General features: G+C 38.4%; 1 protein-coding gene across 2 annotated transcripts in view; it reads left to right on the top strand.

Moving 5' to 3' along the window:
- Positions 1-19,660, top strand: part of CDH13 (cadherin 13) — a 515,166-nt gene that overhangs the window by 448,324 nt on the left and 47,182 nt on the right. For both annotated transcript variants that reach the window (XM_075101278.1, XM_075101277.1), the window contains exons 9-10: positions 4,757-4,939; positions 5,927-6,180. In XM_075101278.1, coding sequence (XP_074957379.1) covers positions 4,757-4,939; positions 5,927-6,180 — 437 coding nt within the window. The remainder of the gene's footprint in view (positions 1-4,756; positions 4,940-5,926; positions 6,181-19,660) is intronic.

Raw genomic sequence — 19,660 nt, 5'->3', positions numbered from 1 at the left:
CCACACCAAAGGTGCCAGCACTAAAAGTTATCACTGGGCCTCACCGGCCCTTGGCAGCCCTTGCGCAGACACACCAACACTGGGGCTCTGCACCTGCCTAGCCTCCCAAAACCCCGAACGTTTGCTAGGAGACTATCAACTGTCCCACCAGTTTGCCGTAGAGCTTAAGGTGGAGGAGGATTGCACTCAGTATTATGTTATATCCTGGCTCTGCCAGGAAACAGCCACTAAAATTAAGCTGTGGTTCAATTTGTTTGTTTCCCCACATGGCTTCTGCTTAAGCTAGCCCTTGGTCCAGGCTTAAGTATTCTCAGTAGATACCTGCCATCTTGAATTTCCTGTACTCAGTAAGAGAAAATTCCTGTCAGCTTGGAAAAATTTTTCATCTTGTCAAGCTTTGCACGTAGTCTGGAGCAGGCTTGCAAGATCTAGGGAAAGGAGGAGCAGCGTTTGACTGTTGAACTCAGATTATCTCTTCTGCTCAGTGCTATTCTGGGTGCTGTGTAATATGCTGTATTCCAACACAGTTGTTTTGAATGTTACTCGTCTTCCTAGCCATCCCTTTACTGACTCTTTTGTTGTAAGAAATATAAACTGCTTGTTTTCACTCTCAGTGACCTCCATGCCTAATGGAACCATCTTTGTGATGTCTCCCAAGAATGTCCAGTGGTCGATAAGCACTTCCCATCAGTCCATCACGACAGCAAACATTGCTCACTCGTTACATTTTCAAGTCTATTTGTGCTTCCTCACAAGCTACCCTCACACTCTTGGAGGATCTCTTCATCTACACCCATCACTGTATTTCCTTGATGTCTTTCAGTTCCCCATTAAAAGTCTTATTTGTCTGCAAAAACCTGATGATTACGTGTAGACTGCTGGCTGCTGTTCTCTCGTTGTTTCCTTCTAAGTTGCTATCAGTCACTATCAGGCTGTCTTTCTTATTTTTTCATCACCTTTTGGGTGCAGAAAAAGGGGAATCAGGTCTTTTTTTTCCCTATGTTTATAAAACTCTATGACAGAATTACTAGAACGCTAGGCGGTATGCATGACAAGCACAATACGTGGCAATGTGGCACATGACTCCACAGAGCAAGTTAACCTTATGTATTCAAGTGCTCAGTTGTAGTAAATGAACAGAGCTTCTTCCAGCCAAATGCAACTCTGGCCCAGGGTATTTGCCTTCTAAGACTTTATTTTAATATGGGTCCAGATGATAGCAGTTTAAATAAAGTGCTGAGCTCATGTATTTTTTTCTTAATTTATAGTGGTGCTTAGGGGATATGCAGATATTTAAAAAGGGTAAAATCAATTAACTTGTGATCCAATTATTTGTGTTAGCCACTATGGGGCTTTATTTTAGAGCACTGGATCAGACTCTCCCAGTTAAGCTCTGTGCTTTGAGAATGTAAACCTTTCATTTTGAAATATGACAAAACTGTGGTTATCTTTTCTCTATTTTCTAACCTAATCCCTATCTTTGTCCTCTCATAGTTTTTACATTCCCTTCTTTACTTTTGTTTTTGAAAGGGACCCAGATAAATATAACAGATTTTTCTGAATACTAGGAAACTTATTCTATATATAAAGGTGGCTGAACAGGCAAAAGAGTTCACCTTCTCGATGATATACACTATATTTTTTCTGGGCCTCTCCATTTCACAGTAGATACTCGTCTTTCACTATCAAAAATCTGATTTATTAACTTTTCAGATTCTAAATTTAGAGTAGACCTACGTGACGACTTCTGTGATTTGATCATTCTGCTTTTTTATCTGTCTAGAACAGGTTTTAGTTCCATGTTCCAGAGAGCTTCAAATACCCTCTGTCTTAATGTGGTCATTTTTAAAATGCTAAGAATGCTAGGGGTGAGTGTACCACTACGCTTGGAGCAGCCTTTGCCTGTAGATGTTGTCATTTCCTTGACCTGCAGGTGTCAGAAGGTCTGCACTTTTGTGCCCCCAGCAAGTGTATGTGCCCTTTCTGCACTACTAACTCACTGCAACTGAAGCTACTGAGAGCCTTTCCTAAATAAGGAGAAAATAGGAATGTAGAAGAAAGCCAGCCCCAGCTGAGATATCCTTGAATTAGGTATCCTTAAACTGACATGCACTTTTTTTTTTTAACTAGCTGGCACATCATGGTAACCTTTTCCATCCTAGTCTGGCACTGGTGGGGTAAGGATAATAAATTTATCTCACTGGCTTCGCAATGATGTATCTGAATAAAACAGCCAGATCTTTAAATATTTTACCCTAATAGGTCTTGCTGTTCTCAAAGTGATCCAGGGAGTATTAAATACTTAATTGAATAATTTCAAATGGATTAAGGAACAGAATTTTCAGAGGGATCAATATGAATTAGGAGCAGATGCCAAGTCAAATCTAAGGGTTAGATTCTTTAGGATTAGGTTCCTTGAAGTCTAATCACATTTTTACGTAGCTATACAGGAATTGTTTGGTTCTGAACACGCGGGAAAAATTCTGGTCCTTATGGTTCTGATGTCTCATTTTATATGTGCTCAAACTGAGACAATATGAAATAATATACAAACTATCCATCGGGCTAATTACTCATTTTCAATTTGAGTAAGAGCCGCCCATGTGTGCTTTCCAGCAACAGCATTGTCATGGTTTAACCCCAGTCAGCAACTAAGCCCCACGCAGCCGCTCACTCCCCGCTGGTGGGACGGGGGAGACTTTCCAAAGAGTAAAAGTGACAAAACTCATGGGTTGAGATAAAGGGAAAGCAAAAGCCGCGCACACAAGCAAAGCAAACCAAGGAATCCATTCCCTCCTCCCCACGGGCAGGGGGTGCTCAGCCATCCCCAGGGCAGCAGGGCTCCATCACGCCTAACGGTGACTTGGTGGGGTGGGGTGAGGGGCAGAAATGCCTTGACTCTGTGCAAGCCCTGCTCAGCAGGGACTGAAACACCTCTGTGTTATCAACACTGTTTCCAGCACAAATCAAAACCACAGCCCCACACTAGCTACTGTGAAGAAAATTAACTCTATCCCAGCCAAAACCTGCAGAAGCAAGAAGAAATGCCATCTTGGTAATCATTCCTCTGTTACTTCCAAGATTGATAATAGAGCTTTTCTTTTTATTTGTTTCAAAGCAAGTGAAAATATTGTTATATTATAATTTAGAGTTAATTAAACTGTAAATGAGCTTAATGATCTGTGTGAAACAAAGCTTAATCACAACCTGTTACATATTAACTATCAAAATCAAAAGGATCTTTACATTCTTTGTTAAACATACCAAAGAAGATAGAAATAGCCAATCATTAATGTCATCCTTTTATAAAATCAAGTTTGAGGCTGGAAAGGTTGAACTGAACACATACACTCCAATTATACAGCTAAAGTGGAAAAGGGTTTGAAAACATAAGTCGTATCTTTGGAAGAAATGGAAAAAAAAGATACCCCAACACAGGAAAAGACATAGTCGTCTGCTCTGTATTTTACTATAAGGGAGTCCATTTTACTGTTTGTCCAGATTGTGAAACCTATATATTAATAAAATGCCACTTTCTGGGTTCAGTATTCTCACAAAATCTTCTGTAGTGTTATGACTTCACGTGGTCTATAGACAGAACAAAAGATATTTAGTCTATTCAGGTCTCGAAGCCCCTTGGGTGATTTTTTCCCTTGAGTGATATAGTGTCACTGCCCATGTAGCTTTTAAGAAGTGCACGTACAGCAAAACCTATTTCTGTCATTAAAGTTTGTAATTTTGGATTTTTGAAGGCTTAATCCCCAGAAATGCTAAGATTTCCTAATGACCTATAATGGTACTGCTGATGATCAGCACTTCTCAGGATTAGGCATGTTATCATTCTGGTTTATCCACCTATAAAGCAGGTATTATCTTATCACTCTTATATACAGTGCTTTTATCACGTCAGCCTCAAGTACTTGAAAGGTGAGGAGTATTATTAAGTCTGACCCTTACAAGTTTTTCCAATGATTTGTTTAATGTTTTTCCTACACAAATAAGAATGATGTTATGCGCTGCTTGTCTGGATAGTAAGTTAGAGAGAATTTTCTCATAGGGCTTGGCTAGCTGAATAGTACAGGAGTGCAACAAACTTCACAAGGTCATAAAAAATTCTTCCACTGAAAATAGAAAGTAACACTAACTTATTGTTATGCGGGCAAAGTGGTAGCATGAGGTCCAATTATTTTTGAGACTCTTAGAGCAACCCCTCCAAAAACCGATATGGGAAACTTCTTGTGAAAATGTTTCATGTATTGATAACAGTGTAGTGAAAAGTAATAAGGGGGTGTAACTTATGAAAATAATAGTCTGAAATGCAAAACTGGATTATTTTTAAATAATAGTACATTTGAGGGCAAGAATGGGCTATATGAGTCAGCCTCCTCTTCTGCTTGGCTGTGAGCACAGTTCCCTTTCTAATAGCATATGCCCCTATGTAACACTGTATGTATTTTCAGGAGTTGCTTTTCCGGTAATATGAGTCGAACTGTCGCCTTGTGATCAGAACCTTCCAAAGCTTCATTCCTGTCACGTTGCTACTTATCTGCTGTCTATTTAATGGAGAGCAGCTGTAAAATGTTACCTTATATTTTGAGTGAGAATATATTATTTAGAGCCTATAACATTCAGTTTTAGTCAAGGATTGCATCTTTCTCCTGTTGTGGTAAATAATTAATGGTGGCTTAGATACTTAGTGTGTGTGTGTGGTCATTAATTGAAAAGAGTAACAATTTCCTCTATGCCTTTTTTCTAGTTTCAAGCCACAGTAAAGGAGGGAGTCACAGGTGTAATAGTGAATTTAACTGTGGGTGACAAAGATGACCCAGCAACTGGAGCATGGAGAGCTGTCTACACCATTATTAACGGAAATCCAGGGCAAAGTTTTGAAATCCACACCAATCCCCAGACTAATGAAGGAATGCTTTCTGTTGTCAAAGTAAGAACAATTTGCTGTTGCACGGTATTATTACTGTAAGGTCCACCGACTGGATTTACTGCGTAAGAGACGGCACAGCAAGGATAAGTTCCTCAAAAATATATAGTTGGCTACCAGCCCTTGTCCAAACAATATGTATAACCCTTCTTCTGTCATGGTAACCTTACTTCTTTAGTTATAAGGAGATGCCTGTTGCTAACTCTATTGCCATTGGGCTTAAATCACAGCTGATTTTGCAGTAAGCATCACCACTAGCAGTGAGACTTTACAAGACATTTTTGTTTGTGACTGAGGGTTCAATTAGAACTCAAGGGCCACATTTTGTTCTCAGAGAACACAGGTGCAAATACCAGGGAAGTAATGGATGGGGCTTCAGACTGAACTGGAGAGCCACCTTTGGTCCCACATTTCTGAAGTCTCATGAAATAATTTATTACCTGTCTTTGTATGAAGATAATCCTATATCCTGCAATTTAAAAAAAAAACCCCAAACAGTCCTGGTTGCTGCCTGTACCAGAATTTTCTCTGTTTGACTTCAGAAACGTATTTTCAATTCTAAAGACGAATGGAATGTTTTTCCATGGCGGTGCTTTTGATTTCAAGGTAGGAGTTGAGTAAATAGCTTTATCTTACTTATCATAAGTAGCTATTAAGTATGAGTCTGAGTTGTTTGCTATATGTTTAGATCATAAAGAAGCATGTACATCTGAGAATTAAATCATAGCTATGAGGTATGGCAAAAATGTACATGCTCTTGGATAGAGGGACATCTCCATCTTTCATTAAATCCATTAAGTTCATTATCTTCAATGCACTTTACAGCTACTCTTGTGTCTAATGCTAAACTCCAACCAAGTACCAGATGTGATGAATGCTGTTGTTGCTTTCTGGCTAATTCTCTCTTCTGCAAGTTTGCAGTGGGGTACAAAGAAAAAGCATTAAATACTGTCTTTGCACCTTGCGCTCTGATTTGGATATGTTTTACAGCCTTTAGACTATGAGATTTCGGCATTTCACACGTTGCTGATTAAAGTAGAAAACGAAGACCCGCTGATTCCAGACATAGCCTATGGCCCCAGTTCCACGGCAACAGTTCAGATCACTGTTGAGGATGTGAATGAAGGCCCAGTTTTCCACCCAAACCCAATGACAGTGACAAAGCAAGAGAACATCCCTGTTGGCAGTATTGTGTTAACGGTAAACGCCACCGATCCAGACACTTTGCAACATCAGACTATCAGGTGAGTGCAGCACCCTCTAATTTTCATCCATCAGAAAGTGTGTCTTTTGTGCCTGAGAATTTGCCTGCCAGTACAGAATTAAATTAAAGCTGTTTGAGCTCTAGATAATAAGTGGCGCTTTTTTTCCTACAATGAAGAGATTCAGTATGATAAAAATAAGGAACTGCATTAGGTGGGGGACGATAGTTTTCCAGGCTATGAGATTACTGCAGTAGAACAATTGAGTGTCACAAGAAAAAGACATAGCTTTTTGTTTTGAAATAACCTTTAACCAGCTTGTTTGTTCTTCTTCTCTTCATGAGAGCCAGAGAAAACATGTAAAAATTGAAAGTGGGGCTAGAATTAATGTATCTGTTTTACATATGGATTAAGTCAGTTTACAATCATTATAATGTCCCTCAGTGAAATAATCACCATCCGTCCACGTTCAAGGGCTACGAAAATATTTCCCAGCGAAAGGCTGAAGCTAAGGTAAGCTAAGATTAGGCCTTGCCCAGAGAGATGAAGGTAAATTATTATTTCTGTGCTGTGATAATGTAATCCCACACACGTGCCATGTTGCAAGGAGCAAACCTAGGTATTAAGTGGTGCTGCCACCTTATATTTTGATTCACCTGGTCTGGTCTCTGATTTTAGATTTGTTGAAATATGTAAGATCAAGTGCTTTTTTTCTTTAATACTAACTTGACTTTCCAGGCAGCTTTTCTCAGCATTTGAGAATTGCCAGTTAGGCACTAAACCCAAAACCTACATCTGTGTTTAATTTTTCATTCTTACGTGTGAGTCTAATTTCCCTTAGATACCAAGGTATACAAAAGGGCATAAACATCTTGGTGAGAATTACTTCAAAGCTTTGCTTGAACAACGTGCACTGTCAATCTGTACTACGGAGGTAGATTTTTATGCTATCACAGAATTATTTAGCAGTGTTGTGCACCTCTTAAAGAAGGTCTGACATATGTACTGTTCCATAAAAAGAGAAAGCTACTGATCTTGAAGATGTTCTCTGCCAATAACAAATGTTAGTAAGCATGCCATTGCAAAGGGCCGCACTGACGGCCTTAGATTCAAATGATGAGAAGGTGAATTTAAGCAGGTGAGTACGCTCATCTCCAAGGAAGGTGGAAAAGGCAAGGCAGGTACAGGTAATTAAAAGTTTCAATTCTCTGCATCATCTCAGAAATACCTAGCTAATGGAGTATGAATAATTCAGGTTTTGTCTATCAAAAATGCCTTTGAGTTCTGCCATTGAAATATCAGTTTAGCTGAAGGATGATTCTTAGCATATGTCATTCCTCTTGTTTTCTAAATTTATTTATTTACAGAATGCATTTTTATTCTTAGTTTTAGTTTTTGCTCCTAGGATTCCTTATTTCATTCACTGTGGTCACATAGATTTGTCTATGGATGGAAAAACTATGGAATTTCTATTGCTTGTCAGATACAGCAACATGACCCTCAGCAGCGTTACTCAGACCTGGTCTGTGTAGGGAAAACATGTTTATTCCCTTTGGGGTTGGGACTGAGTTTACGTGCGTAATTATTGAAGTTCTCCATAACTTTACGTATTTTCATGGGAGATAAGAGAAGTCATATTAATTATTGTAACAGTTGGTTTTGAGATGCTAAAAGAGAAAAGCCAAGAAAATAAAAGGATTTGGTTATCAAGACCAAAAATCTTCCTTTTGACCTACTGATTTTTCTGAATTTCTCCTAACTACATTGGGACTGAAATTATAGGACATATCAATGAGTCACTGAAAACTTGAAGTTAATTTTAAGTATAGTGTGTAACCAGCTAAGTAACAAAACCACATTTTGCAGTCCACCACATCTCACAACTGGCTGCAAAGGAACTCAAATCCTGACTATAGCTCATAATCTATAAGTTAGGAAAAAATCATGGAAGTGTAATGGGAATCTGGGAAACAGCAGAATGATTCAGGAAAGGCTAATTTTACTACTGGCACATCCTCCTTTTGCTAAAATAACAGAAAAGCATAAAATAGCATTTTTAAAAGATGCTTTTAACACTGACAGGTATTACTGAAACACATAGCTACTAGCCGTGAAAAAGGAAGACTGTAGTACACAAGAACAGCATCTGCAATTAAGAATAGTGTAAAATTGCACGTGTAAAGGCCAAAGCTACTCACTAGTTTGGGTCTGGCAGAAATTTTTTCTTATAAGTTCCTACAGGCAGGTGTGCGTCTAGAGTTTGGGCATACTAAACTACATGGTTCTCAGACTGTGCTGCTGTAAGTCGTATCATCAGAGTCCTTACTATGGTTATACTGGTAAAATAAAGGCCAAGCAGGAACAATACAGACTCTCAGATGAGATATTACTCTAAATGCTGATGACCACGAGCAAGCAATGGTTTGTGTCTGCAAGAAGCAATGAATACCAGATTTATATTTTGTGCTGTGTGAACAATGTACATCACCCCCAACAAAGTATATATCTGTTCAAAACGTACAGATGGATACAAAGAGAAGAACAACAGAGAATTAGTAATGTTACTTTTTTTCTATTTTCAACTTATAACAACTGAGCTATGTCTAACTGCAGGGAGGTTTTTAGTTAGTTTTCTATATAAAGCTTGTAGGAGGGGCCGATGATTATTTGTAATCAAGAAATGTAGTTACTCTACTAGATATAACATCATAAATGCATCTCAAGAACCATGAATAGCTTATAGAAACCATTTGTGCCATTGTCCACATCTAGATTGAATTTATTCTTTGAACACGGCATATCTGAATCAGATTCAAATTACTTATCTCTTTGAAAAACGTGGCTTACTTTGTAAAAATTCCTAAAGACAGCTGTACTTTTGAAGCAATTTTCTTTCTTATTCTTCAGCTTGAAGTGTTTTTGCAGACTGAGAATTTCATTTAAAAGCTCAAACAAGCTGGGAAAAATGTATTACACTGGAAAAATATGACTCCAAGTATTTGTAAAACTCAAAAGCATGTACCTGGAGGTCTAGCTATTTGTCTGCACATGATTAGTAGTGAACTTTCACGGTGTCAGCTCTTCTCTGATCTACTGATGTTAACATTTCACAGAAACTCAAGGCAGAGGTAGAAACATTATCCTGGAAACAAGAACCACATGCTCATATTGACCAGCTAAATAATACAGGCATCAAGTTTAATCTTACTCTAAATTATACCTTTTTCAAACTAGATTAACACTGACTTTCACAGCTATGCCCAGTTCTATGATTTCCTATGAAAAGTCTGCAATGAGTATAGTAAGCTTTGGACTATGGATGTTGTGCGACATAAATAGTGGGTTTTCCTGAGCACAAACTTTTGGGTGGAAAGCGGTGTTTGCTCCGCTGCCATCACTCTCAGAAAGAAAAGGAACCTGTTCAAGTTGGATCATGTTTCTTAGATTCATTAACCTATTTTTTTTGAAGTGTTTAATTCCCTCTACAGTTTCCCACTTTTTTTAGAGTTAAAAAATTAAAGAAATCCAGCAGGCCCCATTTTAATTATAACCCAACAATTTGTTAATAGAACAGTAATGAAGTTTCTGAAATTTGATTTCTTAATCAGGGATCATTGTTATTTTTGTGCCAGATTTAAGAGTTTAATTTGGGGTGTTTCTTCCCAACCTCTGAAATTTTAATCAGAAGTTTCAAGTGCACATGTCAATGAGAAGTTAAAGGCCAAATTTAATAACATTTTCTACCTTGGGAAATTAAAAGAAGAGCCTTACTCTCTGAAATCCATTATTAACAGTAGATCTTAATTAAACACCGTTACGGTCCTCAATATTTTGTCTGTGTGAAGAGATTGGTTTCAGTATTTTTGCCTTTTCTGGATTCAACAAGTCCAGGACATTCAATAGTTAGACTTTTAACTATGTGTAAATAAGTTGTTTACTGCAGTGTATCTGTAATTTTTAATTAAAGTGTCGTTGTTCTCTGGTTTCATGGTTTATCATGGCAATGTCTTTTTATTATCTACTGCGCTTTTGGATTTTAAATTATTTATGTAAATATATTATTGCAATATTTATTCTCAGCAAGCAATGTGACTCCATGCTTCAGAAATATCTTCACAAGAAAGGTTTATTATGGCCCTAAAGCGTATCTGATTCATTAAATAGAATTAAAAGGCATTATTTGAAGCTGGAGAACTTAGAAATGGAACCCATACTGCACTGAGTTTCATGGGAACATGAAAGACTGCCAAAAATATCTGAAGCAATGTATGTAAATATATATTTGTGTGTGTGTGTAATTTTCTTAACTGCACCTGAATCCAGCTGACCCCTCATAATATAAGTGGCTTCTGGAAGCATAGGTACATCATCTTAGTGGTGAAGTCTCAACTGTTGTAATTTGAAAGCCAATTTTTTGCTTGGAAACTGACACACTTTTAATTGATTTTGGTCTCCTCATATCACCATACCATTAATTTAGTGGAATTACACAAATATGAAACCAGTAAATCTCCATTTGTTTGAGATTAGTAATTTCAGAGTAGAACAGCCTGTGATGGATCCAGCTACCCAGCTGCCTGTTAACCTGCAGCCTGGACATTTGACTGCCATAGCACTGCCATCATATGGGCTGTGTGTCTGATACTTCTGCTAGTCTGTAAATGGGAGCAAAGTCATATTTGTTACTGTCATCATTTCCAAATAACAGCTACTGGTCTATCTGAAAGGTGGCTAGACTCTGTTTCTCTTTACATAAAGTGCATTTTTCTCTACTGCAAACTAAGTGTATATATTAATGAGGCTTCATCCTTGAGCATCAGGCCATGGGGAAGATAAGGCTGAGCCTAACAGACGATGAATGAAAAGCGGTCATGATCGTTTATTTGTCGTTTCACCAAGAGCCACTGGACAATGGACTGGCCATTGACTTTGGGAACAGGAACTTCTGCTCCTGCGCCACATTTTGCTTTAGATTACATCATCATAATTTGAAGTTGGTGAAAGTCAGTGGAAGTGTTCCGAACCCTTATTGGTGGCAACCACGATCTGCATACTCTTTGTCAAAAAAAATGATTGCCTAAAATAATGTAAAACAGTGCTGAAACTACACTGAAGTGGGATTTCTTGTTCAGTGAATTTCTTCCAAGTCTCAAATACTTGAGCAAACTAAGGAGTTCACTGGAAAAAAACAAGTTTACTTCTGTTACTTCTCTTTGCTGCCAATCACCACCCTACGTGTCGTGAATATATAAGCCATGAATTGCAAAGACAATTCAAAAAGCCTTTTTCATGTCTCCTGCCAGGATTTTTTCAGAGATCCTCAGCCCCTTCTGAAAAAGGATGGGGCTTCAAACCACATTCCAAACAAACACTTAAGGGATCAATTTTGCATACTTTGTTGCACATCAAGCCTTTTTAAAGCACTTTTGTTGCAGGTGGAGGTCAATAAACTTGCTTTTTGGGATACACTACAATCACTTACAGAAGGACTATAAAATGAGAAGGGGATAGAAAGGATTAAAGACCGAATGCTTATGAAGTAACCCACTTAGTCATTGTTAAATATGTCTCCTAGAGTTTGAAGGACTTGTCTTTGATTCCTAACAACAGGAGATTTGTTTTCCGTGTGCAGACAGAAGAATAGTTCTATTGTTATAAATGAATGGCTGAGCCATGCTCTCAGCATGCAGCACCAGAGTTTTTCACTGTAAGTTACACCCAAGAGCATGTCAAGTTGGCTCTGCAGTTTTATTTATGGCCTGCCTGAACCCAGCCATTGGGAATTTGTAGTGCATCTCTAGATCTGAAGTTGCTGTATTGGACAGTGCAAATTGTTTTTCTTTTCCTTTCTGTTTTTTAAGTTAGACGGAAGGCCAGGCAGAGAGGGAATCTGCTTGAAACAAAAAGTTTTTCTTCTTCTGTCTTTCCTGCAAAATTCTGAAACACAGAAACACTAACTCTGTAGAGCTGCATGTATCAGGTATTCGGCAAGCAATGCCGGAAAAGGAGAGATCCCATCACTTCTGAAAGAAAGAACTTGGCCAGTTCCCTCAGGCTACACAACTACCACCTATAAATGCAGGTACTCACTAGTCAACGGTTAGCTCAACAGTATTTACACAACAGTCTTTTTACTGAAACTGTTTGTTGAATGTGTTGATACTATATGTGTAGGTAATCACTGTGAGAGATAGATATATATATATGTTACTACCATAATAATATCTGAAGGGAAAAATTAATGAAAAAATGCATTGCCTTTTGTTGTTGTTGTTGTTTGACCAAACTGACTACCACTTTTCATTTACGGAACAAAGTAAACAAACACCTCTTTCTCCGTACAGCAAACTCTTTAGGCCTGTAGCAAGGTGGGAAAGAAGCAAAACTGTTTCTGGAGCGGCACTGTTCCTCCTTTATTCTCCTCTCCTTCCCATGAGCACACCGATGTAGCTCTGGAAGGGTGATAATTGGTTAAAAGTAAAATCAGGCCCCATTTTTCCTGTTCAGAAGATGACTTGTAGCTGGCTAGCACTGTGCGGATAGATCACTGAGTCTGAATTAACAGGGAGGAAGCAGCTGGTTTAAAAAAAAAAAAAAGTTGCTGGTAGAAACTACTGAGATAAGACTGAAGAGAATAAATGACTGGAGTAAAATCCCAGTGCCGAGAGAATTAAAACATCTGCCACATCTGGAAACCGTGTCCTATAAAAGCTGTGGACAGCATCTAATACTGACCATTTAGGAAAGCCACTTTCAACTCTTGTCTGCTTCAATATCAGAGCTATACTATTACAGGACCTTCTTTTCCTCAAGGTATTGAACAGATATTGATAGCCTGCTTCCCAAAGTCTGTTATTCAGACCTTTTATTACTCATAGGCATTCCCTGGCTTGTTTAATTTACAGCCAACCTGCCAGCATTTCCTTTTTAGCACCTTGGAAAGTCCCTAGGAGTCCCTGATTTCTCAGCTGCTTTTAGTATTTCTCCTAGTGGTGAACACCTCTAAGTCTCCCCCATTGCTTCTTTTTGCCCTCTTCTTACTCATATTCTCTGTTTCTGTCTTGGGGCAGATGTTAGGCCTCTTCTCTCCTTGTCTGCTTTTGTATATCTTAATTTTTAGTGCTTAAGGACAATCCCACTAGTGTTGGTCAGTCCCAGCTGGTGCTAAGCTTTGGAATGCCAGCTTTTACCTTTCAGGGAGGTGGGAAAAATCCCATGCTTACTTTGTCGTATCTATGTTAACATCTTATCTTACTGCTTGGCTCTTCCTAGCAGTTGCCAAGGTTTTGGGGGAAAATTAATGTATATAAAAAGGTTGCTATAGCACCTATTTTTATCTTACTTTCTAATAATAGAAAAGGAGGGAGAACAGAGCACATATTTTCATCCAGACTGAACAAGGCTTTTCTGCTGAAGAACAGTCTCCCTTTCCTAAGGAAACAAAAAAAAAATCCCTCTTTCTTTGGTAAGTCCCTGAAATAGTAGAAGTGCCTGAATTAAATTATTAAAGACTACCTAAAGCAAGGGTTCCAGGAATTCTCAGTCCAGTAATTCATAGTTTTGCAAAGAACCCAGCTGCCTGGAGCCAGACTCTATCATTCCTGACAATACTTGTCAGAAGAGCATATTCCTAAAATTTTCAATCCACTCTAATCTGTTGGCATAAATCATACTTAACTTGTTGATATTGAAGCTATAGATTATAGAATTGAGAATCTGTGTTTCCATGTAATCAAATAAGCCATAGAAACCTATTTTGACTTCCCGTGATATTACCTTAAGAGTCCCAAATTCTTGATTAATAAGGATGAATGTAGCATTTAAGGGGAGTTTAATTAGACCCTCTGTCTTTATTCTGCATGACAATATTATGCCACATTACGATTTCAACCATGTCAGCACTCAGAATGAATGGCTGTGAACTGTGAAATTATAGGACACATTTTTCATGTCACGGACTAAACAATATTGCAGATCTTCTTGAGAAATATAACAATAGGATATATCAGTCACAAGTTATGCTTGCAGTGGAAGTCAGATCTTGACAATAACTCACTTTGTCATTACTGTTCTCTTCTGGTTTCAGAAAAGGCAGGATTTTGCCTCTGGAAGAAGTAAAGAGTATCTTGATTATAACAAGTTGGCTATCAAGTTTGAGGACAGTGTGTGCGGAAGAAAGTTGACAGGGGAGGAAGTGGTATGAATTTCTGTTAGTATTTTAAAGCCATTGGATTCTTGAGTCCCAGTCAGCCAAGTTAGATCATGCATGCATGTCTGTATGTAGTTACAACTTTCAGTGGTGCTTTGACAGAAATTTATTTGGACCAGTAATGTGTAAGGTGGTAGTTCCAGTGACCAGCGTTATTTCATATGAAGGCAAAAGCTGGAAAACCAAGCACTCCAATAAAAGTTCTCCAGGAAGACTGGTAATGCATCTAGGCAGATGACAGAATCCTGTCACCAAGTGGAACTATATAATTAAGCCATTCGTGTTCTTCTTGTGGAGTTCAGCACTTCTGTCTTTGAAGCAGGTATAGATCTCAGATGACACCAGAGCAGGTGTTGCCTGGCATTCATGTCCTGATTGGAAAAGGGAAGCGCTGTAATTCTTCCCTAGTTTTTTGCCCTGCTGTGAAGATATGAGGTGCCAATGTTCTGTCTATATTTCATTAATTTGCCATCTCCAGAATAAGGACAGAATAAAGCATGGGCACACTCAGTTCAGTGGCAAAATTCCCACTGAATCTGGTGTAGGATTTCATCTCAGAGCAGAAGCTTTCCCAAATACACGGAACTTCTGTTGTATGTTTACAGCCGTTGCTCAAGCACAAGTCATCCCTAGTCTGTGCATTTCAAGGCATAAAGAACCCCATCTTCCTTCAGACTCACAGACAGTTATTCTCGGCGTGGAATTTAAGTTCAGTGAGGAAATTGTCAGAAGGTTTAAGCACTCATTTCCACTAAATGGACCTCTGCAATGTTACTGTAAGAGGAAAAAAATGTCTTGTAGAGTTAAATTGAAATTTTTCTGTTAACTTAGTAATAAGGATGCCAATTCCTGTAAAATAGTTTCTGAGTAAGAGTAAGATTATGCACTTTGTTAAGCAGCAGTAAGGCTGCAGATTCATCCTTGGTTCAAATGTGAATTGCTAGGGACTGACTTCTTCCTAACTTTATGGCCACTCTGCTCTAGATGAATATGCCTACAGAGGCATGCATGCTGACTCGACATAGAGCTAGATAATTATTATCCATGTCATCCCTTGGGGCAGCTTCATTGGGTAGTACCTAGCATAGCATTGCCTTGGAGATACTAACCTGTCTCACCCAGATTTCATTGAATAGTCCAAATCTTGGAGAATTTTTAAATGTTTACCTATTTTAATGGACCTGTCAGAATAATGTGTCCTCTTTTTCCTTTCAAATGGGAAATTTCCAATAGAATTCTACCTGCCTAAGGCCCAACCTCTCTGGAGATTCAGCCCTGGGTCATTGGTAGCACTTTATACATAAAAAACAAATGCAGCCACAGAGTTCATCTGATAATGCTTCAGGTCTAAACCAAGAAATGTTTGTATTAGTAAGGCACAATGTTTGCAGCTTCAAAATGGAGCACTCAAAAGTTGCTTCTGGCCCTGGAAGCTTCTAAGTTATTAACTAGTGTTTAAACATATTTTAGTAGAGAAAGAAAGCAACGCTGTCTCACTTTTGCATATCTCCATGTCAATTGTGTTAAGTTAGTTTGATTCATGGAAACTGTTACGGGGTTTAGATTTTTAAGTGCAAGGAAAAAAAAAAAGAAGAAAAAGCCCATAATAGCTTTAAACATCTCATAACTGTAACCCTTTGAACGAGTCCTCTTTGTGCATTTAGGTGAGTTTTTTCACTCCAGCTTCTGTCATTTCAGGAAAAAAAGTAGCAGATGCTTTTAGTTTTAAAGGTCTTAAGGCCTCCATTTTTTGTCTGTCAAATTGAAACATTAAAATTCATCCCACAGTGATACTGCAGACATGCACTGAAGGCGGCTGGCAAAACATTCGGATCCCTAATGACAAGGGAAAAGTGTATAAGAAGTTTAACTCTTGGGCATCCAATCCAGGGTTAAATAGCATAGAGTAACTAAGACATCATAGTTAATAAGAAGCTTATGAGAGGATTAAATACCTTCGATTGACAGAGCACTATATATTGTGTGCACTGAATGCAGTAGATACCAAGCAGAAAATAAAACTGTGTATGACCAAATAGTGGAAGACTGCTGGTAAAGGATTGGTGTTGTCGGTACCGTGCTGCATTCAAGCAAGGCCTAGATGTAGAGTTTCTCAACAACTGTCAGTGCGGCAAATTAAGATTAAATAAACAACTGTAATTCTTCTATTTCCTGTCTTTTCAGTACTTAATCCTGAAATGTCTAATGAAAGCTCTTTTTGTGTCATAAACGAATACTTATATGGAGCCTTTTCCTTTAACTTCTTCACGTTTTCCATCACTGGCCAGCAGATTTCTTAAATGGCACACATTTGTCATGTTGTTTAATGTACATCTGGAAGGGGCTTGGCTATTGTGATGATGAACATGATATAAAAATTGTGCTGTATAGAGTAGATTTGTTGTAAGCAGTATATCAGAGCAAGCATTCGGATGCACACAGGATACTTACCCTGACAAAAAAGATGGTTTCTAACCTCCAAAGGACTATATCTCTGAGAATTGTTCAGTACAAACTCACCTTTTAGCAAATAAAGGATCATTTTCCCAGTAAAGAATATCTTTTAATTTTCTATTTCTTTGAAAAACACGGGTTTTTCATAGGTCATATATTACATGTTGAAATATACAAAAACGGGCCAATTCCTCAACCCTGTGATACCTTGTGACATGCTTTGCAGAATATCTAGCAGTATTTTAATTTCTGTCACAATTCTTTATTAATATTTCCATGTACAGGACCAAATTTGTTTTGCAGTAACATCAGTTAGGCAAGGAATGCCACAATGAATATCCCCTGAGTGAATATAACTGAGTGTGAATCTGACTATTAATGTTTTTGTTCAACAAGTGAAAAGTAGTATTTCACTTTTCTAACATCCCTTGAAGGCACAGGCAGAAAGAGGAGGGGCAGAATTAAGCGCAGCAACCTATAACAAATGTAAGAACCTAGACCGGATGACATTATAAATAAAACAACTAAGACATGGTTATACAGAATCTTGAAAAGTGATAAGGTCCAGACAGGTAGGAGGGAAGTCCATGGATTTTAAAGTGCATTTGGACAGCTTGAATGCCTGAGAATCTGATTCATAGAGATTAGAAAAGGTAAATCACACTTCCCTTTTCATTTGTCATGGTCATTAAAGATAGCGGGTTAGGCAAACAAAAGAAACTAGTCTAAAATAAAGGAAAAGATGTGACATAATATCACACATTGCTCCAACATTTAGGACAGAAAGCGGTTGCATGTTTTTTGTATAGTTCAGTGTACTCAGTCAAATAAACCTCAGATAGGAGATTGCCTATTATTAGAAAAAGAATGAAAGAGAATTAATTAAGTTTCTTCTCTAAGAACTGCACCCATGAAGTGCACAGTATATTCAAAATCTGCTGGAAAAAAATGAAAACTTAATTTGTGTTGTTATTAGCCAGGAATAAATGTGCCTTTTTCTTCATATTATCAGATTGGACGGTAATGTGAATTTTTCTTGATTATTATATACTCACATTATCACCCATGCTACTGAATTTCTCACCTACCCTTTCCATCTTTGTTATTGAATGCTGCAAGGTTGGAAAGTGTTTTTACTTGGTGGGCATTAATTCCTGCGGGCTACATAACTGTACAAATACATCAAGGCAGTCTATTTTCCTACTATGAACAGAGTTATTTTTAAACAAAGCTAAACTAAAGAAATAAAAGGAAAAAACATCTTAATTGCTGCAGTAATAATACCAGAGTGACATATTTTATGGAATTTGTTGAGTTCTATTTCTATGAAAGAAAGTTATTAATTTGTTGGCTTTTCACTGATTTATAAAACCCTTAGAGAATTTCCAGTTCTTCCACATAAAGTCAGGCCATTAATCAAACATTAGACAGCCTTGCATGTATTTTTCACGTAGACACTGACATTAAGTTAACATTGTCCCATTCATGTATTGTAATATGCAACTGAAAACATAATCCGATGCGGAGCAATGGTAAGGACATGTTTTTAACTAGGACTTCAATTTCACACAAGTTTTTACATATGAGCCTCTATAATTTTCCAAAAGTAATGCCTACACAGAGCAATTATCACGTCTGTGTGAATAACTCACAATTTCCTCGAGACATCCTTCTCGGACAAATTTATTTGCGTGCACTTTTGTGTGTGTAGAACATTTTTCATGAAGAAACACTAGGAATTTAGAGGAAATATAGGAAAATGTGGCTACTACAAAAAAATAAGTTTATAAAAGCCTAACTCTTTTCTTTAAAAAGACCCACATTGTTATTTCCTGTTCTTGCACTGACCTTTAGAGAATTCAACCTTCATAACAGATGCTTACTGGATTGAAAAGGGAACAGGGAGTTAACGAATTCCTAACTCGCTCATTGGTTGGAACCCATGACCAAAATCATCCTCATTTGATTCTGTTTCATTCTAACGTATTTTGACTGGGTTTGGAAGTCCCTGTGTCTCCTCCTTAGAGGTAGCATTTAGGAAGTCTGCATGAAGGGCTTGAGCCAGGATAAGCCTTTCATTCCCCTCCTCCTCCTCCTGGTGCCATGTACCTGCAGGAACTTGAGTTTCCTGCACACTGCGGTTGTTTCTGTCAAGCTCGTTGCTTCAGGGATCTGGTGGTGGCCAGTGGAGAGACATAGTGGCATTTCGTTGGTTTAAAGCTGGCATTGATGTCGTGGTTACAGGAGATGGGTTAGTAAAGCTATCCAGCCTTGCTGATAAAGCTCTACCCACAGGCATGCATCCCAGAGGTACAGAAACACAAACTCCTTGGGAAATGTGTAAATATGTGTGCTTGGGTTTGTGTAACAGGGCATGCCCGGGGACTGGCGGGCTGACGGGGGCCTGCAGGCTGCGGCAGCAAAGGCAGCGCGTGGCTCTGCAGGATGGCAGGAGAGGCTGAGGGGTGATGCTGCAGACCGCTGCAGGTTCGCACAGCTCTCCCTGTTGAACAAATCCTCTCAAAGAGATGTTAGTTATTAATTCAGTTGTTATTGTGAACTGGTAACATGAAATATACTTCTGGGGATCAGCTCCACGTTCAGGAAAAACTACAAATAATGGCTCAGGCAGGCTCTAATGTGAGAAAATACAAGATTCAAGCCAGGTTTTTGCCTGGATCAGGTTCAGCTCAACTCCCAGGATCAGTGTTTTCCTTTTACTTCAGTGGAGTTTAGAGTCCAATGTGGATCTTTGCCACTCAAGATTATGCCCATCAAATATGTGAAAACTCACTCTTGTAATCATAGGATTAGCAACCAATATCTCACCAAAATGAGTTTCTGGAGAGGGAAACTTGT

This window comes from Phalacrocorax aristotelis, chromosome 8 (assembly GCF_949628215.1).
Source record: "Phalacrocorax aristotelis chromosome 8, bGulAri2.1, whole genome shotgun sequence".
In the NCBI taxonomy this organism is placed as follows: domain Eukaryota; kingdom Metazoa; phylum Chordata; class Aves; order Suliformes; family Phalacrocoracidae; genus Phalacrocorax; species Phalacrocorax aristotelis.
Note: the sequence above shows the minus strand (reverse complement) of the source record. Positions and strands in the feature narration are given on the sequence as shown.